At 36.3% G+C, this 26,475-nt stretch overlaps 1 protein-coding gene across 1 annotated transcript in view; it reads left to right on the top strand.

Annotated features, from left to right (window-relative positions):
• The first annotated feature begins 19,475 nt into the window (after positions 1–19,475).
• The window catches only part of LOC150100023 (26S proteasome regulatory subunit 8), a 137,202-nt gene continuing 130,202 nt past the window's right edge, over positions 19,476–26,475 (top strand). Inside the window, exon 1 of the mRNA XM_090403142.1 lies at positions 19,476–19,542. Coding sequence (XP_090259268.1) covers positions 19,504–19,542 — 39 coding nt within the window. The 5' untranslated portion in view covers positions 19,476–19,503. The remainder of the gene's footprint in view (positions 19,543–26,475) is intronic.

Here is a 26,475-nt window from a genome sequence, read left to right as displayed (position 1 = left end):
GCAATGTTATTTTTTTTTTTTTTTTTTTTTGATAAACATAATTATTTATCACAAAGAGCTCAATTTATAACATCCTAAAATTAAATAGATTACATCTCTATCCGGTATTAAGATTTTTCTTTCATTTTATTTTAACATTGCCTTATTACCAGTGATAGTACACTGATTAAAGTAAACGAATGTTTCATTATACAAATTTTACTCTACTGATATATTTTGTGCCCCTTATATATATATATATATATATATATATATATATATATATAATTTTTTTTTTTTTTTTTTTTTCCCCTCAATTGGCGTTTGATTAATGCCTGTCTGTGACACATTTGTTTGCTTTTAACAAATACTTATGTCTGTTAAATACTGAGTAATTAACACACATAATTTTTTTTTTTTCCTCAATTGGCGTTTGATTAATGCCTGTCTGTGACACATTTGTTTACTTTTAACAAATACTTATGTCTGTTAAGTACTGAGTAATTAATACACATAAGTACTTAATGACTATAGGTAGAGCAACATAAAGTATCATTTTTCATTGATAATTAATAAAATTCTTATAAATGCTGCAAACCATAAAGTGCCTGAAGTGAAATCTGATGGGAAAAGGAAAAAAAAAAGGGAAGGAGGGGAATTAAGCTCTTTCTTTACAAGCAGTTTAATTGAAATGCTGAAGTGCTTTATTATTATTGCAAAGCAGACATTATCGGCACATTTGTAAACAAATAATGGGAACCAACTCTATCGATTACTGTAACAAACTGTTGAAAATTCCAACCAAAGTCCAAAGCATCACTAGTTGTATTCTAAAAACAAAACTTTTTGTTATAAAACAAACTGTTTCTTTGATCTTTATGAGTTTGCTGTAGGAACAGCATGACTGTACATGCTTAATTGAATGTAAAAAGAACATTCAGTACTCAATGTTTTGTTCCTTGTGATAATTGGCACATAATAATCTACTGACGATTTTATATAAGGAGCTCATATTTTTGTGTGGTGAAGAAATTTTTAGTTCAGTTTATTTTGGTAAAATATGAAATTAAAAGTTATACTGAAGCAGCTTTTAAAAAATTTCAATTGAAATTAATGGTTTACTATAAACCATGCTGCTTTACAGCAACAATGTAGAAATCATATTTCCACATTTTTTGTTCTTCATATTTCATCACTAATTATTTACAAAAAAAAAATGATAATTGTACTACTTTTGTCTTGTTACTTTATAAGTATCTCCATGATCTTAATGGTTTATTTCAGACTAAAAAAAAAAAAAAAGGAATAATGTATCGATCTGTATTTTCTTTTTGATATGATTGACATCTTTAATTATGTTTTGAACTGTGTCACTAGAATAGCTATAAAAATTCTGAGAATGCTCAGCTTATTTTTAGCATTACAATATACTGCAAAAAAAGTTATCTGTAATCATTAATCTACTACTGCATGCTCTATCATTTCTGCAAGATTTTGTTGTACCTCATTTTATGATTTAGTGACTATTGTGTATATCAGACTATTTGAAGTGAAAATGGGAAGTCCCCTAAATGCATGCTCCAGTGTTCATTTGCAATCATATTTTCAATCACCTTTTAACATTAGGTTATTATAAATTGAAATTTTGGACGTCTTGACTTGGTTATAAAACTACCATTCTACTGCTAATATATTTTCTTTATTTTGAAATGTGAAAGCTTGAAATTTTATAATTATATTTTCTCTTTAATTGTTTTTATTTTAATATATGAAAATGCTTAAATATCTCACAAGAAAATTGTACATATCTAACATTAATTGGCAGTGCTTGTAACCAGAAATATGCTTTTCAATCTTGCTAAGCATATTGTTTCATAATGATAATTTACTATATAAATTTTGGAAACTTGAGTTTTAAATAATTAATTTATATATATATATATTAATAAAATTAATTTATTTTAATAAAAAATTAAAAAATTTTAATTATTAATTAAAATTTGTTTAAATATTTCATTTTATTATCCAGTTATAAATGAGATGCATCACTAAAAATATTTAAAAATATATGGGCTAATATTCATGTTAATTGTATGCACCATTCCTAGATTCTTGGTTATGTTTTTCTATCCTTCATAGATGTGGGTGCATCTGTTTTGCAATATGAACATATAATTTTGTTGTTCTTTTTGTACTTAAAATTGCAGGCTTTTAATAATTTATTCATTTTCTTGCATTTATAATGACTTAATTATATTTTGACCTCTTTTATTGTATGAGATGATTCCATTGTGTCATATTTAGTAGAGTAATTATCAGTATTTTATGACGGTTTATTTTCTTGAAAAATTGTGTCAAGAAAATATATTGAAGTTGGATTCATACAAATATGAAAATGTTTTCAATAAAATAAGTATGTTATTGACTATGTTAATGTATGATTTGTGTACTTATTTACTTATTATGTAGGCTTCTCCAGACAGTTCAAGGTCTTAACAAGTGAGTGTCCCTTCTGAGACAAGTGCCTAACTATCTTTCCTTGAGCACGTTCACCACAAACACACAATACTATTAGCCTATTCCATATGCTCACATGCCATGAGAAGAAGAAACTAGATTTTTACATGCTTATTAACCTTACTCAGCTTTGGGGATGACCCCAATTGCTCCTGCCTGCTTTGATTGCAAATCTCACTCATATCGATATTATAAGAACACCTCTAAGTTGTATTGTTTCTACTGTAACATACCATGGCTTCTTGGTTAAATCATTGAATGTATCATGAATATAATAGTCTAGACATTAGTTTATCAAGTGTAAAGTGGGAGAATAACTTCCTTGTACAATTTAGTGTACTGCAACATTGCAGTTATCTGATGTGGTGACTTAACTACCTTAGCACTGCAGCCAGTAAACTTCCGCTCTCTCTGGTCCCAATCTAGCTTCGTTATATTAGATTTGTGAACTCAGTTATCCTTTGAGATTTAAAAATAATAATATTAAAAATTCTGTGTTTCAACATTTTTATAAGGTCATCTTCAAGAATGGATACATTACATCAAAGCAATTAGCAAAAAAAACATTAAAAATTACATCAGTCAAACTGAAATTCTTATTTCTGACAACTAATTATTAAATCCCTATAATTAGTCTTGTCATTTTATATTAAAGAATTCATTCACAGCTTAATTCTGTTAATTCTTTGCCTAACCTGTATTTATTTTTTATTGATTTACTTTTTTTTTTTAACAAAGATTAAATGTTAAGTTTTTTCACTTGGTTATATAAATTAAAGATGCCATAAAAGTATATTCTTGGTTTCATCCTTTGTCGAAGTGTAAGCAAAATTTTTGTATGAAGTAACTTCACGACTGGACTACTTGTATATAGAAGCTAATGACTTCACATCAGTTGCCTTAGTATCCCATAATGCAAGGCACATATCCTTACAAACATATGTAATGCATAGTGTAATTGCATTATACATGTCTGTAAGGATATGTGCCTTGCATTATGGAATACTAAGACAATTGATGTGAAGTCATTAGCAACTATACACAAATATAAGTTACTTCATGCACAAACTTTGTTTGGTTACACTTATATAAAAGATGAAACCAACAATATACTTTCTTCGCTGGTTAATTAGTTTAGACATCATAAACCTTATAAAATGTAAACTTATAGTATACTAGGGGGACTCTGCTTTCTGATGCCTACGGCAATATTCATATATTCAAAACTTGGTTCCTCTAGGAACCAAGCTTTTCAAATCAGTCTGCAGGGGATCTGAAACAGCTATATCTCCTCAACTTTTTATCTCCTGTAAACAATATTACTTTCTAAACCTTCTCCAATGTACAATTTAAGAACACTTTTGACTTGTACATTGTCTTCTGGCACACTTGTGGTCATTATTTTCAGCTGTTGTCTTATTTTTCACAAGTTTATTTAGCACATCCATCCCTTTGAGTTTGTATAGCAGTTTCCTATATGAAATTCTTTCATATTGTCAAAATTATTATTATTCCATTCAATTATTATTCTTCTACCCCATGGAGTCAAAGACTCATTTAGGAGCTCCCTTTTTCATACACACAGCTCATCATCATGACCTAGCCTTAAACACATTCAAATTCTCTGCAGAATCACACTCTCAGGACAAGGTATTCCAATCATTTACAACTCTGCATGCAGAAAACCTGCTTCTCGCTCCATTGTTCACAACCTCCTTATACAGTTTCCAGGGATGACCACCTGATCGCCCATCATTTTATGAAAAACCTCTTCAACATTGATCATATTACAATCCCTTACCAACTTGTGTGTGTGTCTATCATATCTCTTCCTTTTATACAGAAGTATTTCTGGTATATCTATTTCTCATTATCAAACTCTGCTATCATTCTATTATGAAACATTGCTGAAGAAAGGCCTATTATTAACAAAACTGGGCTTGTCTGCCCACCTCTCAGTGCAAGTCAAACTACCCTCTCCAACACAATTTGAGATACTGATTGACCTTTAATATGATAATTATTTTACCCTCTTTCCACTCATTAGAAATTGAGCTTGTCATGCTGAGACTCCAGTTGAACCACCAGGTCAGGGTGCATTACTGGTTCTCTTTCAGATTTATATAGCACTGTGCCACTATATCATTAAATTCCACAAATATGTTTGATTCATGCTCTTTGCAATATGTTTAATATTTTTAACTTATCTTACTTAGCAGCATACTGAGTAGGATAAGTTAGTTATTAAGCATTAACCTGTTAGCTTTCTGGATACTGGAGGAAATGAATTAGTAAGGTATACATTCCTGAAATTAATTATCAGCTTAATCATGTCTAGTGCATTCACTTTTCTTGCCCTTGAAGTGCTGCTGAAATTGTTTTTATTTATTTTCATTTTATTTTTAACCCCCCCCCCCTTAGTTTTTATGATTTGCCAACAATTTGTTTAATTACAGATTCAAGAAAATGGATCTGTCTTAGTAAGATAGCTTTATTCTCAAACTTAGAAAAAGGTGAGGAGAAAAGAATTTGGATTAAAGTAACTTATGGAAAATGTTGTACACTTGTTTACTTTTGTTTGATTATATAATTTTAATTGTACTGTAGTACGCATAATATGATCTACTTTTGAGAGAAATAATTCTATCATAGCTTCAGCTTCATATCAGTATTCTGCTGTTTATTATTTAAAACACGTTTAACATATTTGGTTTTGAAAATGTGAAAAAAAAAAAAAAAAAAAAGCCAGATTTTATAAGCAACAAGTTTGTTTCATAATTAAGTCTCACTTTTCAGCATGCAATTGTTTTAAATCCTTTTTTTTTTTCAGGGTGGGGGGGATAAGTTTATATCCTAAGACATCACTTCCTTAGCTTTTTCATATGTTGTGTGAAAAACTGATACACTATTCAGTTTTCACTGTTGAGAATAAACCTTCACATTCTCAAAGAAGATACCTTTTGATTTTGATGCTTAAAAATTAAATTATTTCTTCTTGTAATGTAAAATGGACAGAAAAATAAACTATATTTCAACATGCATTCTATTCTATCTCTATTCATTATCTCCTCCTAGTCTGTAACTTATAAAATTTATTTAAATTTTTGTAAAATTATATAAACTTAACTCTAAGGTAAATTAAAAATGCCAAGAAATTATATTCCTGTTTAATCCTTTATTTAAGTGTAAGCAAATAAAGTTTACATGTGACTAGGCTACTTGTATATAGATACTAATGACTTCACATTAATTGCCTTAGTATCCCATAATGCAAAGCACAAATCCTTTTCGGTGTGTATAATGCTAAGCATCAAGGAACGGTCCACTACCCAGACCAGTCTTGTAAGTGGGAGTCAGGTCCAGAAGTGATAGCAAGATTGAAGTAATGTAGAAGTCATATATTTCCCATATCCAAATAGTAAAAAAGGGGTAATGCCTTATTATTAAAGTGCTCTGGATTCGAACTAGTTGTGAAATAGCTAATCCATTATTATGACTAGTTGTATGTAGAGGCTATCATTAGCAAACTTTGTTTACTTTCACTTGCATGAAGGATTGAGCAAGAATATAATTTCTTGGCTTTTTTTTTAAATTTATAACAAAGATTTTTTTTTTTTTTTTTTTAATGTTTATCCCGTACACAAGAGGTTGGTTGATCAACTTATAGTACATAAGTATTGTGTATAGATGAAAGATATTGTATCCATTCTCCAGCCAAAAGGCTGCTGGTTCGAATCCTGCTGTGGACGTGGATGTTTGTGATTGTCTGTGAAAATACTGGTGGGTGGATGTGGCACTGCATGTTGCGGTTCATTGTACTTTGTGGATTCAGTGGTGGAGACCGAGAATTGTAGCGTAGGTGCCCTCCCTTGATGAGTCTTTGGACTCCCTGGAGGTATCATGTAATAATAAAAGTGAAAACATTTTCTACAACTAGCTCTAATCCAGAGTATTTTAATGTGTTACACCTTTTTCATTACTTTTATATGGAAAATATGACTTTTGCATTACTTCAAACTGGTATCTCTTCTGAGTCTGGCTGCCACTTTAGGCTTGATTACAGAGTGTGGAGCAATTCTGCTTGGTGGTAGGTTATTGCCTGTCACTGAGTAGAGCCACCACTGAGAGTTTAATCAGCCCAGGAGTGATCCTTTTGGTTCACTCAGATTTTGTGATCTTGTAGATCACTCGGAGTTTTTGGAGAGAGGTACCCTGGGTCTTAACAGTACCCCAAAGATTGAAACCAGTATGGGTAGTAGCCCTGCCTATAATGCTTAGTATTATACACACCTGAAAGGATATATACTTTGCTTACTAAGGCAATTAATGTGAAGTCATTAGCCTCTATATACAGAAAGTACCCTAGTCATATGCAAACTTGGTTTTCTTATACTTGGATATTTGTGAGGAAGGCTTTTCCAAAAGAATGCATGGAATGAAAGTAGAAGATGAGCAGTTGGTGTGTGAAGCCAAACTTTGTATGAATGTTTACTTATCAGCAGCTGCTCACTTATAGGAAAGTGGGGGGGGGGGGAATGGTAGCCATTTAGATGGAATGGCACTCATGAAAACTCCAAGCATAAGTTTATAAGATAGAATGCAGCCTGTTAGAGAAAAAGGGTCTTCTTATAAGCAAACTGCCCATCTGGATAGTATGAAGCATTTTTGAGGGGATTGTTGTTACACCTGAATATGAAAACTGCATTTAAAAGTTTAGACAATTCAGGATTTATGTCATGTTAGAAGATAAAAGTGAGACGTGTGTGTCTTTAACAGAAAAGGACACAAAGTTTTTTGGAGGCTGTGGATCTGTTGTATTTGGGAAAGGCTGGAAGGTGAGAGTTTAGAGATGTCATAATTTTGGTATAATGACCATATATTATAATATAAATTATACTTAATTGAGAAACTACTATTTTGCTAGTAATTTCAGGCTTACTTCACAAGTTTATTGATGTTAAAAAAAAAAAACACTTTAGAGGTTTACATAACTTTAGACAGTGGAAGCTAAACAAAGCACACGAAGGTAGGACAACTAGCTCATGTTCTGTAGTGTGTGTTTCATAGCAACAGTCCACGACGGATGTCAGATCCTTTCATGCAGTAAAAACTAACCCTTATGCTGCACCAGACTCCATCTTTATTCATCAAGAATCTGACATCCATGAAGCTAGGTTATGATCCACATTACAGAATATGGCTGTACCAGCTAGCTCCCCCTAACTTTACGTTTTTTTTTTTTAATTGGTTGAACACAGTAACTTTGGCAAAGGAATGTGTGATTGCCATTTCATCAGGAAATAGATTTTCTGTGTTTGGCCCTTTCAAATTTGAATTTGAATTTGGATTTCTCATTAACTATTACAGATTTTTGAGTAGTCTGAGTGTGAAGCTGGTTTTTTTTTATTATCTCATCAGAAGATATTGTATTGTAAATGAAGTGTTACATCATCCTCCAGTTGGTGAAAATGACCATGAAGTGATCACTGGCCATATCAGGATTTATGTGAGAAAGGGTTATAAGTGGAACTATTGGGCATGTGATTATGGCAAGCTTAGGAGCCAGCTTACAGCAGTATCATAGAATGAGTGATTGCATGGGAAAGAAATCAATGCTGCTTATTCTCTACTCAGGACAGTGGCGTAGCTAGAGCTTTTGTCGACCTTGGCAGTTCCTGAGTTTGCTGTCCCTCTCAATACACACCAAAAATACTACAAAAAAGTCAAAATATAGGGAAATAAATTAAAACACTGTTTATGTTAGTTGTAAGTATAGTTGTTAAAAACTATTTAAGTAATAAAAATTACTAAGTTAACATAAGAATCATCAAAAACCAAATTGTGTCTCACGTGAAAACTGACTGGAATTACTGGGCAGAGACAATGACTGTGTTCCCAAGGTCAGGAGATTAAATAAGATAGGTGGTAAAATGGATGACTGAAGAGATGAAGCATGCAATCTTGAAGAAAAAGGCATTGTGGAAGCAGCACAAGATAAGTGGAGTGCAGTTACATGAGGAGCACAAAAAGCAAGCAAAGAAAATGAACACTGAGGAGGATGTAGTAGAGGTGTTAAATGGACAGTATTCCATCCTTGTGATTGTATCAATGCAGAGCTTGAGAGCAGTGGGAATAGGGGAGGAACCACTGTTGGTGAGTGAGCAGGAGGTATATGAAGAATTTAGTAAATTTGATGTCAACAAGGCCATGTGACTTGGTATATCACTGCATGTCTTGAGGGAATGTTCCAGGGAGTTAATACCTTTAACATACATTTTTAACAAGTCTTAGCTTCACCCAGGTCCCAAAGGAATGGAAAGATGGCAAAAATGTTCTGCTTCACAAAGCAGGTGATAAGACTAAGGCTTCGAATTATAGACCAAGAGCTTCTCTGGAATTGTCGACTTGAAAAGTCTCGGAAAGGTTGACTAGACTTAAGTTCAAGTCTGGTCACTAACTTTTTCTGATAATCTCTTTGACCCATTCCCGAGTTAGTTGATCTCTGGCACAGGCAAGCTCAGTACAAGTGCTAGGCCACCTGAAGATAGAAGTCAGACTTAGTTAAATTCTAATCACTGACAAAGATCATTTTTTTGAGCCTTTCTTTTATACTGGTTGCTGAGTTAATAGGTCTCTGGCAGGTTTTTTTCTAACAGGAACTCAGATTTTTCATTCTGTAAACTCAAGAAGATAGACTGTAGAACCCACATTATTTGAGACAGTAACACATACTCTTAGTGTTAGGTACCAAGAGATGGCAGCACTTGTTTTCCCATCTCTTCATCGGTTGCTGCTTATAATTAGTGATGGTCATGGGCTAACTATTATTATTATTATCCAGGCCTCCATGGAGTCAAAAGACTCATTGTGGGAGGTCATTTCTAAGAAACAAGTCTACCAAGACTCATCGAGGGTAGGTCCCCCCCCCCCTAAGAAACACAGTCTATCATACCACTCCTTAAACTCATTGACTGTTCTCGCTCTCACCACTCCATCAGGCAATGCATTCCATGGTTCAACCACCTTCCATGCAAAGAAACCACTCCACCCTCTTGCTCACGGTTTCCTTTCGTATCTTCCTGAGATGGCCTCTTGTCATCACTCCTTCCTGCTGTTCAACCAAGTGAAAGAACTCCCCAGTGTCAACCCTGTAACCACCTTTCAACAGTTTAAAAGATCTATCATATCACCTCTCCTATCCACCAAACTCTGCAGTCCATATTCACTCAGCCAATCCTCATAACTAACATTGTACAGTAGTGAAACCATCTTTGTTATCTGCCTTTGTACCCTTTCCACAGTTAATTTATCCCCTTCAAATCCTGGGAACCAAATCTGAGAACAATAGTCTTAAGTGTGGTCTGATCAGAGTCTTATACAACAGAATGATAACCCTTTTATCTCTGCAGGTCAGTGTCCTCGTTATTGCAGCAATCCTCTGTATTACCTTCACCACCTTTGCAATATGTCCCCTAAATTTCAGGTTTCTATCGATCATCAACCCCAGATCTCTTGTCTCCCTTACTTCCTTCAGTATAACTCCTCCCATAGAGTATGCAGTGTCCCATCGATGTTTCCCAAACCTCAGGATATTACATTTTGCTGCATTAAACCACCCCCCATCTATCTAGCTTATTGAAATCCTCTTGCAGGGCTACTACATCTACACTATTACTAATAATCCTTCCCAGCTTCGCATCATCCGCAAACAATTGAATATCCTCTTGCAATCCACTGGCAATGTCACTGATATAGAGGTTAAACAATATAGGTCCCAGTACTGAGCCCTGTGGGACCCCACTTGTAACCCACTGCCTCCTTGAAACTGCCCCACCATACACAACTCTGATACCTATCGGACAGCCAATCCTGAATCCAGTTGACCAATCTGACATCCAGACCCATGTGCTGCAACTTAAATATCAGCTTATCATATGGCACCCTGTCAAATGCCTTTGCTAAGTCTAAGAAAATGGCAGTATATGCCTTTCCCTCATCTAATGTCTTGTAACTTTATTATAAAAGGCTAGCATATTGCTTAAACAAGTCCCTTCACAAATCCATGTTGACTCACAGATAACATTACACTCATCTGCCCAATGTTGTATACGGTCCCCTCACTGCTTTCTCCAAGATCTTAGCTACTGATGACATACAAACTGGCCTATAATTATACACTTCCAGTCTGCTACCGCCCTTATCTTCCTTCCATTGAAAAGCCAGCTCAAGGGCATTATCAGTTCCTTAGCACATTCTCTCAAAACTCATCGTGAAATACCATCCAGTCCCACAGCTTTACTGACATCCAGAGTACTCAGTATTTGAAACACATTCTCCTCCTGTACCTCTAACTCTTATTGGCTACCTGCAGAGATTGTACTTTCCACTCGGTTTCCAAAAGCTAGATAGGGTTAAAAATGCCTCACCTACTCCCTATAAGGAAATAAAAGACATTATTGATAATAATAACGTATATTATTATATAATAATAATGATTATAATTAATATACTGAGCATTTTGCAATTCGAACATTAATGTTCGAATTGTATGAATATGGGGAATTGTTGGTGTTTGTGATCATAGAGCTAGGCCGACCTGAGAAAAACTTCTATTCTAGTCCCTGACCATTTCAACTAAGCCTTTCTTTGATCCAAGTTTGTTGGTCTGTGGTTTCACCCACCCTCATGTGCATCGTGCCATGTAACGAGTTACGTTTATAGCCTGTATAAATTGGATAAAAATGTGCAATTGTGTCTGTCTGAAATGACTGCATTGAGGGAACTGACAGTTCATATGAGGAGGCGTGAACATGTTACAGGCCTAACTGTTAGGCAAATAGTTGACAAATTGGAACATCACAAGTCAATAAATGATAAAGTACTGAGATTGAGGAGCAAGGAGTAAACCGCAAGTGGTACCTGGAGTGAACAATGCACCACACTCAGAACGTGGGCGCAGGATGCTAAGAAAGATAATATGCAAAGCCGCTATTTGTGGTCAGATACATTTATGCAGAGTCCCGGGCATTGAATGGAACTCAAATCTGCACAAAAACATTCAGAACTGATGCTCACAACATGGGTTTCCATGGTAGGACCACACTATGCAAGCTCCACGTTACCCAAAACAACATACATCGTCTTCGTAAGAAGTGCAAAGAGTGTACAGTGAGATGGATGCTTGGAAAGCTGTCTCACGAAGCGAGGAATCACGCTATTCCTTCTATCGCGCAGGTGGACTGGTGTGGTTGTTGCCAAAGACCGGTGAATGTCTCTTATGAGAGTATGTAACCCCAGTTATGAAATTCGGAAGTAGCGGTGTTATAGTATGGTCCTGGTTTGCCCTCTGGCTTCTGTTTGTAGTGCCAAGAAATATTGAACTCTGACATATATCTGAATATTCTGGACAATGCAATGATTACTACTTTATGGCATTTCTATTGAACTGACCATTGTCTCTTTCAATAAGACAATGCACTATTTCATAAAGATCCTGCTGTAAATGTCTGGTTTATGGATATGAATGTCACCACATTTGACTGGCCTGAACAGAACTCTGATCTGAACCCTAATGCACATATATGTGGGATGAACTGGAGCATCGTCCGAGGCCAAGGTACGTCAGCCTCTGAACACTCCAGGACCTCATTGCATGCCTATAGAAAAAATGTCCGCTCCCATTGATCGCCATTGTACAGGTGTGGAGAGTATGCCCCGTAGCACTGCTCCAATAATTGCAACAAAAGGATCTCCTACATTTTGTTGAAGTATGCACATAGCTGTTTGTTTCTCACACTACGGTGCCGTTGACTTGTTTCCAAGCAGTGTAAGTTGCCTTAGTGCCAGAAGATGGCAACCCAAGGCCAGCTCTCCCAACAGTGCAAGACGTACATTTGCACAGGATGGAAAAATTGGCAGAAACTATACGAAAAATAAGGGGGAAGGGTCTGCAAAATTCCTAAGGGCGACCCTGACGGCAACAATTGTCAGTTGCACTCTTTTCACTGGATGCTGTTTAAAATCCTCCATATAGTTCTGACCAGCTAAACTTTAACTGACCCTTAATCTCAACAATTTAGATAGGGTTAAAAAGATCTTGCCTGTTCCTGTTCTTCTGCAAAAAAAAAAAAAAACGAATACATTAGCTGATTTATTATTTTTGTTTCTTTTATTTATTTTTGGACGAGGGGTTTGCAAAATTTAAGGTAATACATTCTTTCTTAATAATTTATATATATATAAATTATTAGTATTGAAAAAAGTAATGAGATAAAAAAATAGTAGACACATTGATATCCCATTAATAACATTTAAAAAAAACTGATAATGCAGTGTGACGCTACTGTCACCTCATAGCTAATTCCAGTTGTGAGATGTTGGCTATGGGCGATTGTAATCGTAAAACAGATACCCATGAAGTTGTTCGATTTTTGCAAGCATAAGGGGCTGCACCCATTGATATTCACTGCAAACTGCTTCGATTTTTGCAAGCATAAGGGACTGCACCCATTGATATTCACTGTGAACTGCTTGTTGTGTATGGCAAAAAGGTGATGTCAAAGAAGCAGGTGTTAAAGAAAACCGTTTTAAATTCATTGGTGCAATGAATTTAAAACGGGTGTAGTAACACTGACGATCGACGTCAAGAGGGTAGACATTCATCCAGCAAGACAGAAGACCACTTTTCACGAATTATGGGCATCGTTCTTGAAGACAGACAAATGAAATTGCACACAAGTGCTGAGCTTGAGTAAGTCCACTGATTACAAAATTGGTCACGATGGCTTTCGAAGAGTGTGCTTCCGCTGGGTGCCCCGACCATTGTCAACAGAGCAAAGGCAAAACAATGATATGTCTGGAGAATCTGTTGTGATACAGCAACATAGACGAGAATTTTCACACTTACCTAGCCACAGGAGACTAAATGTGGGCTTATCACTTTACCCCAGAGAGCAAACATGAATTAATAAGCATTCGTTATCTCTTGTGTGCAAAAAAATTCAATACTGTTCCCACTATCCGAAAAGTCATGGGGGCAGTGTTCTGTTGGAGGACTTCTTCTCGAGTGGAGGAACAATCGATGCAGTGCTTAGATGTCCATCGCTGGACAAACCGAAAGCCAATATTCGACGTAAACGACTATGATTCCAGACAAGAAGCATGATTTTGGTGCACTACAAGGCCACTTTGCATACCTATCATAGATGCTGTTTCATACTTATTAAGAAACTCTTCCACATCCCCCATACAGTCCAGACTTTACTCGTTCAGATTTTTATTTTTTCTACCCATTCCCTCAAGAAACATCTTTCCAGAACGCATTTCACTACGAATGAGGAAGTTCATCAGTCTGCAATGTTGGATTCTGGATGTGGAGACGAATTTCTTCATTACTGGTATGCATAAATTGATCTATCGTTGGGAAAAGTGCACCAATAAAATTGGAGACTTTGTGGAGAACTACACTATGTTGACTTATTTCATGGTGTATAATTTCTACTAACACCTGTGCTCAGTGGAAGTGGCTCTTGCGTCCTCTGCACTTGGCCACGCGAAGAAAGACATAATTTCGAGTCTAGTCGCCAACTGGAAAAACTTTTTCCTAAGCCTATCATTGACCAGTTCCCGAGTTACTCGATCTCTGGTATGGGCAAGTGGGTTTTTTCTCCCAGAAACTTGGGTTTTTCATCCCGTAAACTGAAGAATATCAACCATGGTACCCACATTATTTCAGACAATAACATATCCTGTTAGGATTAGCACTTGTTAGCATTTGTTTGCCGTTCTCTTAATCAGTAGCCTCTTATATATATACTGGTAGACATGAGCCAGCTATCTCTGATTGGCTACTGGTGGAGACTGAACTGTCCAATCAGTCTACAAAAGCTAGATGGGGTGTAAAGGCCTCGCCTACTCGCTATAAGGGAATAAAAGGTGTTCTCATAAAAAATATAAAACAAAATCAGCTAGCGCCTTTTATTCCCGTATAGGGAGTAGGCGAGGCCGTTTTATCCCTATCTAACTTTTGGAGACTGAGTGGGCAGATCAAGCTCCAGTGGTACCCAATCAGAGATAGCTGGCTTAAGGCTATCACAATTAAGCAGCACACAATGAAGAGAGATGGCTCAACAAGTACCTCAAATGAATTTTAGTGCGATATGCGATACTGTCTCCACAATTATTACTATTTATATGTGCACTGCAATAATAAATATAAGGAGTGGAGTAAGACAAGGATGTATACTTTCACCACTTTTATTTAATTTATATAGTGAAAAGGCCATTCAGGAAACTAAAGATAAAATAAATAGTGGCATAAAGATAAATGGTGAGCAAGTCATGTGTATGAGATTTGCTAATGACATAGCCCTTGTAGCGGAAAACAGAAGAACATTAAAAACAATGCTAGAATTACTAAATAATAAACTTGAAAAATATAAAATGAAAATCAACACAGATAAGACTAAAATCATTGTTACAGGCAAAATACCTATCAATACACAGCATATAGACATCAGCAGGGAATAAAACAAGTGAAAAGCTTTAAATATTTAGGAAGCCTAATAACAGAAGATGGCAGAACAAGAGAAGACATAACATCAAGAATAAACAACGCAAAAGCCCAATTCTCTAAGATGAAAAGCATTTTAACAGGAAACCTCAACCTACAATTGAAAAAAAAAATTAGTAAAGACATTGATATGGAGCATTGCACTGTAAGGATGTGAAACCTGGATTCTAGGCAGAGAAGATGTAAGAAGATTGGAGGCTTTTGAAATGTGGTGCTGGCACCGCATCAACAAAATAAAATGGACAGGAAAAAAATCAAACCAACAAAGACCTGAGAGAGATAAACGAAACAAGAACTCTAATTAAATCGATCAAATTAGAAGGGACAGGTGATTTGGACATATACTTCGACATGATGGACTTGTGAAAAGAATAACTGAAGGCAAAATAGAGGGGAAAAGAAGAATAGGCAGACCAAGGAAAAGCTTTCTTGACCAAGTCAAAGACAGCACGGGTTTGAGGAGTTACCAGGAGGTTAAGAAGAAAGCCAATGACAGAGCAGAATGGAGGAAATTGCTGCTGAGCTACCCGTCCCAAGACTGATGCAACTGTTAAATGAATATGTGCACTCTATGGAGTCAAAAGACTCATCATTAACACAATACCTATCATACATCTGCTTAAATCTATTCAATGCTAGGTGCTCACAACCACCTCTGACAATCCATTCCAATCATTCACCATTTTCCAAGTAAAGAATCTAGTCTTCACTCCCTTAGTTACCACACTCATAGACAACTTCCAAGTGTGACCCCTTATTTTCCCCCTACTCCCTGTAAATTGAAAATTTCTTCTATGTCAATCTTATTGTATCCCTTTAGTATCTTATAAGTTTCTATCATATCCCCTCTCCTCAATTTGTCCTCATATGGTACATTCCATAAACCTATCACTAGCTTGGTCATTCATCTCTGAATCCTCTCCACCACTTCCTAATCCCAAAGAAATGCAGGTGGACAAATCTCTACACCGTAGTCAAAATGTAGCAGAATTAGAGAGGGTAATAACTTCCCTATATTTACTTGTCAATGTCTTCTGCATCCGGGTAGTCCTCTGAGCTATTTTCCCCAAATCTTACAATATGTCCTCTGAATTTCAAATCTCTATCCATGATCATTCCCATAGCCCTAGCCTCATCAATTTCCCATAAACTAGTATGATCAATATGATAAGAAGTGTGTTATCTTTTCAACCCGATGTGCTTTACCTTACATTTTATAACACTGAATTGACAATCCTTGTCCTTTTCCCACAATGACAATTTATTTAATTTATCTTGTAATATATCTACATCACCTTTATCAACTATTTAAATGAAACTAAATGTTTCATTTAAAATCTTCTGCTTGCTATATTATTAATGTACAAATTAAAGAGTTGTGGTCTAGTACAGAGTGCTGGGGCACTCCACTAGTCATTCTCATTTCCCTTGATTCTACTCTACAATCACCACCCTCTGATGTCTGTCTATCAGCCACCCCTATCTATACTACAAGCCTCCTATCCATTCCTATTGGTTGTAACTTATATAATAGTTTTCCATGCGGTATTTTATCAACTGCCTTTGCAAAGTCCAGCAGTAATATAACATGTAAATAAATTACTGAGGAAGGATCTATCTTTTACACAGCCATGCTTTCCCCTATATTGTATAATTTTCGACCCATTCCTGAATTTTATTTTTAATCAACTTTCGCAATACTTTCCACTCCAAAGATAGTAATCGGTCTGTAATTTGCTACTTCTGTCTTGGAGCCACCTTTATGTAATGTACCATCTTACACTCTTTCAACTCCCTTGGAGCTCTGCCAGATTTGAGATTTAGATCAAACAACTTCGTCAGAGGAACTGTCACTTCACTTGCACATTCTTGTAGCACACAAGAAGACATACCGTCTAGGTCCACTACTGTATTTATATTGATAATTTTCAATATACTGAGTATCTCCAGTTCATATACCTCAATGCTCACATCAGCCTCTGTCACTTGAGTAACTACAGAGTCACTAAATGGATGATATACCCTTGCAAAGTGATTATTACCAGCCTGGTTGGCCGAGTGTCCGCTCTTCAGCAAAGAGGCCGTGGGTTCGAATCAAACCATCGGCATGGATGTTTGTGACTCTCCTACAAACTTTGTGTGGAAAGAGAATCTGTGACTCTACCACTTATTCAAGCAGAAGACAGCATTGCCAAAACTATTTGAGGTACGGCAGTGACCATACGGCATCTAGAGACGTCAAATGTGAAATATTTTTTAAGTGATTATTTGTAACTGAACGAGTTCTTCTGCTTCTGTCACTTTCCTGCCATCAGTACTGAGTAAAATCATCTTTATACCATCATTCTTTCCCTTACTTACTACCTATCGAAAAAACTCTTTTGGATTTTCTTTGGCCTGGTTAACTAATTTTCTTTTCTTGCTTGTGCTTTATACTGCTCATGGGCATTCTGATCACCTTGTTGTTTATATTTCTTCCAAAATGCTTTCTTTGTTTTTTTGCAGCTCCTCCTTCATATAACGCTAGTCATCCACTTAATCCCTATTTGGTTTATACCCCTGACTCTGGGTATACACTCTAATAATGCCTCACTCCAACAATCCTTGACTGCTTCCCATGTACTAATGACATTCATTCCATGTAGTTTGTGCTGTGGAACTACTCCCAGTTGTTCCCCAGCATAAACTACACGGAAACGTAAACCCTTTCTCCACATGTTGAGTAACCTCCCAAGACAAATCTGCATGGTCACTTTTACATTCTGAGGCAAATATATTCTGAGGTTATAGATAGATCGTCGGATGCTATTACCAGATCTAACACACTGAAACCCCTGGTCCCTTCAATCACTTGCTCTTTCAGGTAAGTATCCCTTATTAACTGTATCAATTCCATTTCCATTTTTTATGTGCCTTTGCTAATTCCAATCTACATAGTTGAAGTCTCTCATGATAATTGTCGGCCTGCACTAACTGTGCTAATCTGCTGAAGCATGTCGCCCCACATATTCTTCTGGATATAAAGTGTGATTATTGGCATCAATATGCCCAGGACTGTAGCAGCAATCAATCATAAATTTTGTTGTATTGGCCTTTATCTAACACTAGACAGCCTCAAATGAACCATTTCCACCAGCTCTACAATCTTTCTTGATCTCTATTTTTGTCGAAGTTATTGAGTTGTCATTAATAATACCCTTCCTACTTCCCTAATTCTTCTATCTTCTCTGAAAATACAATATCCATTACATTCTATCCTTGCAACTACATCAGTCTCTGTCAACCAGGTCTCTCTGATACCAATAATTTTTGGCCATGTTGAGCTCACCCTTGCTAAAAAACTCCACTCCTTTATTTCTGATAGGGCATTCATGTACATGCATTTTATCATCCCCGCGGGCCCACAGTTATCTTTATATAATGTCATTTTCTGCCTATTAACATTCTAAACTTGGAAAACTGCACCTAGCTCTTCATAATCTCTCCTACACTCATACTTATCTGTCCCAGGGTTGGCTAGACACGTGCTTGATTGCTTCCCCCTAATATTTTTTTTCTTTCTTTTCTGTTTTTTTTTTTTCACTACCAACCTCTTACTGAACAACATTTTCTCCAAGCACCTAACTCTAAAACTATTTAAGTGCCCTCAATATATGCTGTTCCTGTATATGCTGTTCCTGTATATGCTGATAAGGCATACACATGTAAGCAAATAAGGCAACTAATTCACTCCACGCATCTATAAAATGCACACCATTCCTCTTGCACAATCTCCTCATTGACATTGGTAATCATGGCCCCGTCTTCTCAGTTCTGTTCTTTTGATACCGATGCAGCAGACTCACAATCGTACTTTCTGTGCACAATCTGTACAATCTGTGCTTCTTATAACTACTCTTTCATGTATTCTCCCGCTGCATATTTCTCACCTTTCAAATCATTTGTACGTGCCAAAACAATTAATTAAACATGGAACTTTTCATGCTTAAAAAGTTAATGTTTAATTAACATGAAACTTTTTCAAACATGAAAAGTTTAGTGTTTAGGCTCTAGAAGAGTTTTTTAAGCATAAGCAGACTTAATTACTAATACTAATGCAATGCCAGCAAAGGTTGGTCGATTGGTAAAGCCTCTGCTACTAATGACTCGCAAAAAGTTAAGCAAGTTTGAGCGTGGTTAGTAGTTGGAAGAGCTCAATCGTTCGATGATGTTGGCACACTCTCCCTCGATAAGTCTTTAGACTCCCTGGAGGTGTCACATTATAATAACAATAATAATAATAGACTAACTGCCTTTCGTAAGTTCGATTCATATTAAAATATAAATAAATAAACAAACAAACAAAAAATTAACCAAAGCTCCTTTCAAAGATGGACTAGCGCATGAAGCGAATATGTTTACGATACTAGAGGGCGCTGAACAAATTCTGATTTGTCATGAAAGGTATTATTATGGCGGTGTCTGAAAAGGAGCAAGTAAGCGTTGGTTTAAGTTGTAAACATTGTGGTGATAAAATTTGTTTGTGAAGATGGGTAAATTCTATGAATTAATTTGTGTCCTTAACTTTCGAACTTATCCATTTTTAATCTAATTTAAGTTAATCCAAGGGACTTGTTTTTAATGTGTTGCAAGCAAGACTGCTTGCAACGAAATAGAGAAAAAATAATTATGGCAGGTTGACACTGCTAGATAGTTATGATGCAGAGTGATCATAGCAAATGATATAGTGGAATTATTAAACGAACAGTTCATCAGAGTATGTCATTGGTGTGAATGATGCTGCGCAACATGTAGAAGGGGCGCAAGAATTAGGAAAATTAATGTAGGAAAGAATCAGTGTATTGGATTGGATGTTAATAGGCTGTGGGAATGAATGACATATTACCACGTATTTTTAAATACTTTATAAAAGAGTTAGCCATGCCCTTGATAAGTTTTGCAGTGGGGAAGGTTCCTAAGGAGTGGAAAGGAGGCAAAATAATATCTCTTGACAAGCATGGTTTGAGAACAGAAGTTTCCAATTGTAGACCGATCAATATATCTACAGTACTGAACAAAATGTTGAAAAAAATGGTTAGAAATAGAATAAAGGATTGGGTTGTTGGATATAAGATTCTCTATGATGTTCAGCACGAGTTTGTGAAGGGCAGGTGTTGTTTTAGCAACCTGCTTATGTTTTATGATATGGTGACAAAGTGTTGGATAAGGGAGAATCATATACAGTGATATTCTTGGACTTTGCAAAAGCACTTGATGGATTACCACATGATAAGTTGGTATACAAGCTGCAGAGGATAGGAACAGATAGTATATTAGTTAGATGGATCAGAGATTGGCTCTCTGAACAATGACAACAAGTTGTGTATGATGGAGTAGTGTCTCTTAAAAGGAAGATGACCAGTGGCATGCCTCAAGGTTCTTTTCTTGGGCTCCAACTGTTTAACTTATGTGTTAAACAGTAGGATTGAGTGGGTATCTTCAAATGCTAATGATGCAAAGTTAGGTAGAATTATCAGGAGTTGTACTGATGTTAATTCTCTCCAGGAAGATTTGAATAGACTTTTAGCTTGGACAAATGAGTGGGGGTTGCAGTTTTAATGTTAATAAATGCAAGGTGTTACACTTTGGGGTACAGAGATATAAGGCAATGTACTGTGTTGGTGGAGCTGTTCTCCATGAAATGAATGAGATTTGGGATCTTGGACTGAAGTTCTGAGGGCTCATTGCAAGTGTTGCAAAGACTGCATATCGTATTGCTGCTGTGATAAAGTACATTTACATGTAGGGATAAGGTGGTGGTGCTGCTATATAAGGCATTGGTCAGACCATGTGGACTATTGTGCTCGTATTTGGCCATCTAGTTTTCATTGTGATGTGGAAACACTAGAAGGGGTCCAAAGACAAATAACCGAAGTGATACCAGGACTCTGGGGTGTGTTGGTTATGAAGAACATTTGTGAGAATGTGGATTACAGAGGTAGGTGGATAGGAGGAAAAGAAGAGATATGATAGAGACTCTTACATTAGTTAAGGGATTCTGTCAGATTAATACAGAAGGAATTATTAAAACAATGGATGTTAAGATGAGAAGAACAAGAGACCATCCCTGGAAGTTATGTAAAGATGTATGAAGGGTGTGAGGAGTAGATTATTTTATGTGGAGAATTGTGAGTGGAATGCATTTCTGTAGTGCATTGTGAATGCAGGTTGTGTGAATTTCAAAGCTGTCTATCATAATGAACTTCAAAGCTCATTATGATAGACATGTTGCTGGTTGATGAGTCTTCCCATGATGAGTCTGTTGACTCCATGGAGGTTACCAAAATAATAATAATAATCTTGTAATTGCTTGCCTAGGCTTACACCTCTGAGTGCAATTTTGATATTCACTGATATAAAATCCTGCTCAGGACTGTTCTTAGGAAAGTTCAGAGCCCTGCCCATAAAGTACTTCAAGGTGTTGAGCTCCATTTTATGGGTGAATAATTGTAGGGCCACCATGTGTGTGTGCTTAAATTTTATGTTATTTAAATTTATATTCATCAGCAAGCTTTGCTTCAAGTTATGTTTGTTGACAGTGTTTAAACATACTATAAGAGGTTGAGTAAAATTAATACTATGTTGGTCCTTGCTGCAATAAAAGTTTTATCTTGTATAAAGGGAAATTTGCTTCATAACTGTTTGCCATATTCCCCCCCCCCCCATTTTATGTCAATCCAACTCATGATTTAATGCCAACCTGTTGCACATTGTGGATGAAATAATTATTTGATAATTGGAAACCTGCTTTAGATGCCAAACTTGAAAATTTTTTAGTCACTTCAGTTTTCTATAAACAGGGTGGTGGTCTCACATTGGTTGATAAAATTACAACCTAAAAGACATTCACATGCTCATACTACACTGGAATTTATACTGCCTGTAAGAGAGAAGATGCTATCCATCACCAAGTCCAACCAGGATGATGATATAAGTTCATTTTGTTATAAGGTTTATTGGGGGGGGGACACAAACAAATCCTATATTTCATCTCATTGAATGAGAAGAAACATAGGATTTTTCTGTGCTGTTTTCACCCCCCCTCCCCCATTAAACCTTATAATGAATTCCAACCAGTAAGTCTAAATAATCAATTATATAAGTTGTATTCCTCTCCTTGCATTATTTCAGACTATATTACCACAACGTGTCACTTCACAAATATTTTCCATTTAGAAATATGCAGTTTCTCCAAACATAAAGAAATAAATATAGATATACTATTAACAAATATTATAAACAACAATTCAGAGTGTAAAGGTTTTATTTATATTGTTTATTTCTGACAAGGTTGAGAATGCTTAATTTGCAGAAGCAAACTGGGCACTCTCAACTACAATATGCCAAAGTTTGTCAAACCTAATATGTTCACTTACTGTCTGACCACAGATTTGAGACCCTCGGCTGGCAATGCACCAAGAAGAGTCAATTCATGTTGAAGGGGAGAAAGGAATAAGGCGATATACGAATTCGTTATCAACACACGAATTACGTGCTTTATACATAAATTTTCCAACCGTTATACAAGCAAAATATTTACCTTTGAAAACTAGAATTTTCATAAAAGAAAAGCTAATTTTATGTTGTATCCCACGAAACGCATCAGTTACCCTATTATCGAATGGATTCGCCTTATTCTGCCATGCACAGAAGTGTCGAAGGGTCTCACATCTGTGGTCGCAAAGTACTCATTTTTTTTTGTGTGTGTGTGTGGGGGGGGATACATGTACAGTCATCGCATATTAGTCAGTAGAATCCTGTATGCTGTTATGGCAGAAATTCAACAAAACAGCTCATTGCATTATAAAGATGCAAAATTTATGACATACAAAACTGAATTTTGCATGTCATATCACACACATACACTGAACTATTATGAGCATGCTTTGTGTTTTACAGAGGACATATTACTATTACTTCAAGATATGACATTACATCAGCATTAAAAAAAAAATGATTTCAGTAAGTTTGTTATTATTATAGCTTTACAGTTTAGGCTTCTTGTCTAAAGAAGAAATCCTTCATGTCTTCTTCTGCGTGTTGTTCCCATTGATTGGAAAAGACCTGAGTTCGATTCTTGTCCTAACGAGAGGAATCTTTATATGAATTTTTTTCAATTGAAGGTGAGTTAGCAGATATCATAGAGGCAGCAGGGTGTTTTCTCCTGGAAACCTGGGTTTTTTCAGTCTGCATACAGGCAAATCGGCCATGAGAACATGCAATTAAGAGACAAAAATTACTGTTGGTGGTAGTAGTGTAGTTATGTGTAGGTGGAGAATTAAATAGTAGAGGAGATAGAGAGATGTGTGGAGTGCCTTCCCATAATTGAGTCCTTGGAGTTGTCACATAATTTAGGGGTGCATAGCAGCTAGATTCTCATTCCTGCATCCTCCTGTGAGTACCCATTAGGGGAAGCATTAAGCTGCTAGCAACCAAACACAATTTTTATGTCACATAATAATAGTATGGTAAAGGAACATTATTGTGTCCTTTCATCCTGTCAGGAAAATTTCAGGCTTTTCACCTGGGACACATTTTCTCCACTTAGCTTTCCTGATACCTACTAGATTCCTTGTTCTTATCATGTGTATTATTTTGGTCAAACTGGTAAATCTACTGCTGCTATCTTTCATAAAGCACATAAATCATCATACCATGAACTTAGCGGTATGGCCTAGCTGAACATGATCTCTGTTAAGTGTTGTCTTGTGGAAGAAAACAAAACTACACAAAGATAAGGAACATAGTAAAACTTCACCCGTACTAATGGATCTGATTGCCTTCAGTTATCTCTTATGGAAAATAATACATTTAGTTTAATCCTTTATCCAAGTGTAAGCAAACAAAGTTTGCACCTGAAGTATCTTCAGGACTGAGGCAACTCGTAGTAAAGGGGGACCGAGCTCTCATCACTCCTTGTCTCAGTATCTCCCATAATGCAAAGCACATCTCCTTGCAGATATGTATAATGCTATACATTAAGGGAAGGGCCACTACCAAGACTGATTTCGACCTTTATTGAGGTCTCGTCAGTGGGAGCCAGACCCAGAAGTGGTGATACTAAGGCAGAAGCAATGGAGAGGTCATATTTACTTATACAAGTTGCCAAAAAGTGTACCACCTTATTATTAAATTACTCTGGATTTAGAGAAAGATGTTGTAAGTTTATGTTCCACTTGGCTAGACTATAATACATTTGGTTTAATCCTTTATCCAAGTGTAAGCAAACAAAGGTTGCGTCTGAAGTATCTTCAGGACTGAGGCAACTCGTAGTAGAGAATGGTGGACCAGGCTCTCATCACTCCTTCAGAGATACTGAGATTATGGGAGTTGAATTATGGTAGATCCTGAGATACAAGGACATTATACATGTTCCTGCAGACATGTATAATGCTATGCATTAAGGGAGGGGGCCACTGCCCAGACCGGTTTCGATCACCGGTTTCGATCTTTATTGAGGTCTCGTCAGTGGCAGCCAGACCCAGAAGTGATACTAAGACAGAAGCAATGGAGCGGTCATATTTAGACGAGGAGCCAGATTGGCTCCTTGTATAAGTAAATCCAGATCCCCCCCCCCCTTGCAGAAGTCTGCAAGATTCCAGCGGTCAGCTCTGTGACTCAGGTAAATTATATTCTTGGTTTAATCCTTTATCCAAGTATAAGCAAAACTTGTGCATTAACTGTCTTCATGACTGGCTACATAGAAGCTGATGATTTCACATCAATTGCCTTGGTATCCCATAATGCAAAACACCCCTTTTGAAAGTGTATAATGCTTTGCATTATGGGAAGGGCCATTACCCAGATCAGTCTGGGTAATGGCCCTTCTTAATATCTTAAGAAATATAAATTCCTTTTTTCAATTTATGAAAGCAAATTCTCCACCATAATGTGAATGAAACTTGTTACATATAAACTAAATGAACTGCCATATGCAAATGAACAGTTCCTGCAGTTAAAATATCATTACCTCCATGGAATCAAAAATAACTCATCACGGGAAGTCCATCATCACACAGTTCATCATGTCATGATTTTAATGCATCCACTGTCTCCACACTCACTATGCATTCCAACCAACCACTACTCTTCATTCAAAAAAACTATTCATCCACTTGTGTGTTTACACCCTCTTTGTACAGCTTTCAGGAACGGCTTCTTGTTCTCCCCCCAGCCTACATCTGTTCTGTGAAAATCTGATCAATATTAATTCAGTAATAACTTATACAGTGGAATCATAGCATCCTTACCCCTACATATTAGTGTTCTTCACATCGTTAACATAATGCACTGTGCTATCCTCACAATTTTAGCAAAATATCCCCAAAATTTCAGTTCCCTATCTGCCAACATCCTCAGAGTCTTCATCTCCTCCTCCTGTGAGCTATCCACACCAATCTTACCTGCATCGCTTATCTGTGTTTCCAGAACTTGAAAAACCTTACACTTTGCTACATTGAACTGGAATCCCCATTCATTTGCTTATTCACAAAATCTATTAGAGTCCCACTTGCAAGGCTGTAACATTTGCTGTACTCCTCATATTTCTTCCAAACATCATCTGCAAAAGCTGTATCACCATTCAAGCCTGTCTTAATATCATTTACATACAAATTAAGCAACAAGGCCTCAAAATAGACCCTTGTATTGTTCATCCACCAGTTTGTAAATCTCTGCTTGGTATCTTGCCAAGAATAGTCGATTCATGCTAAAGGGGAGAAAGAAATGAAGGACATACGAATTGGTCGCCAACACGCGAAATCACGTGCTTTATAGGTAAAATTTTCCAACTGTTATACAAGCAATATAGTTAATTATAATGATCATAAAAGAGAAGTTAATTTTCCGACGTAATAATAAACAACTCATCCCACAATACGGACTGATTACCCTATTATCGGACTGGATTCCCCTCCTGTTGACATGCGCTGAAGTGTCGAAGGGTTTCAAATCTGTGGGTGTACTATACATACCACTAGTGACTTTCGCTTTCTGGGATATTGCACCCTGCCCAACACAACTTACTGATACCTATCACACAGCCATTCTCTAATCAGTGCACTAACTACTCTCCGACTCTATCCATTCCTGTTACTGAGAATGTAATAGAATATTACATTCTCAGTAATCATCTCCCACCTGAAGACATTTATCAGATATCCATATTACAGTGAGCTAAAATTCAGAGTGCTATTCAAGTTTAAAATGTTTGCTGTAGCAACTAAGCCCAGCAAACTCTGATGATTTAGCTTGTTTAAATTTGTATTTTTTTCTCTTTTGTTTAATCATTGTCATATTTCATTTCATAAGGGTAATATTTTTCATTTAATTAAAAAAAAAAAAAAAAGTCGGCTAAAAATCTTTAGCCC

This window comes from Typopeltis vanoorti, chromosome 13, assembly GCF_054136105.1.
Source record: "Typopeltis vanoorti isolate ZY-2024b chromosome 13, IOZ_Tvanoo_1.0, whole genome shotgun sequence".
NCBI classification, from domain to species: Eukaryota; Metazoa; Arthropoda; class Arachnida; order Uropygi; family Thelyphonidae; genus Typopeltis; species Typopeltis vanoorti.
The sequence above is the reverse complement of the archived record's forward strand: the minus strand, read 5'-3'. Positions and strand labels throughout refer to the sequence as shown.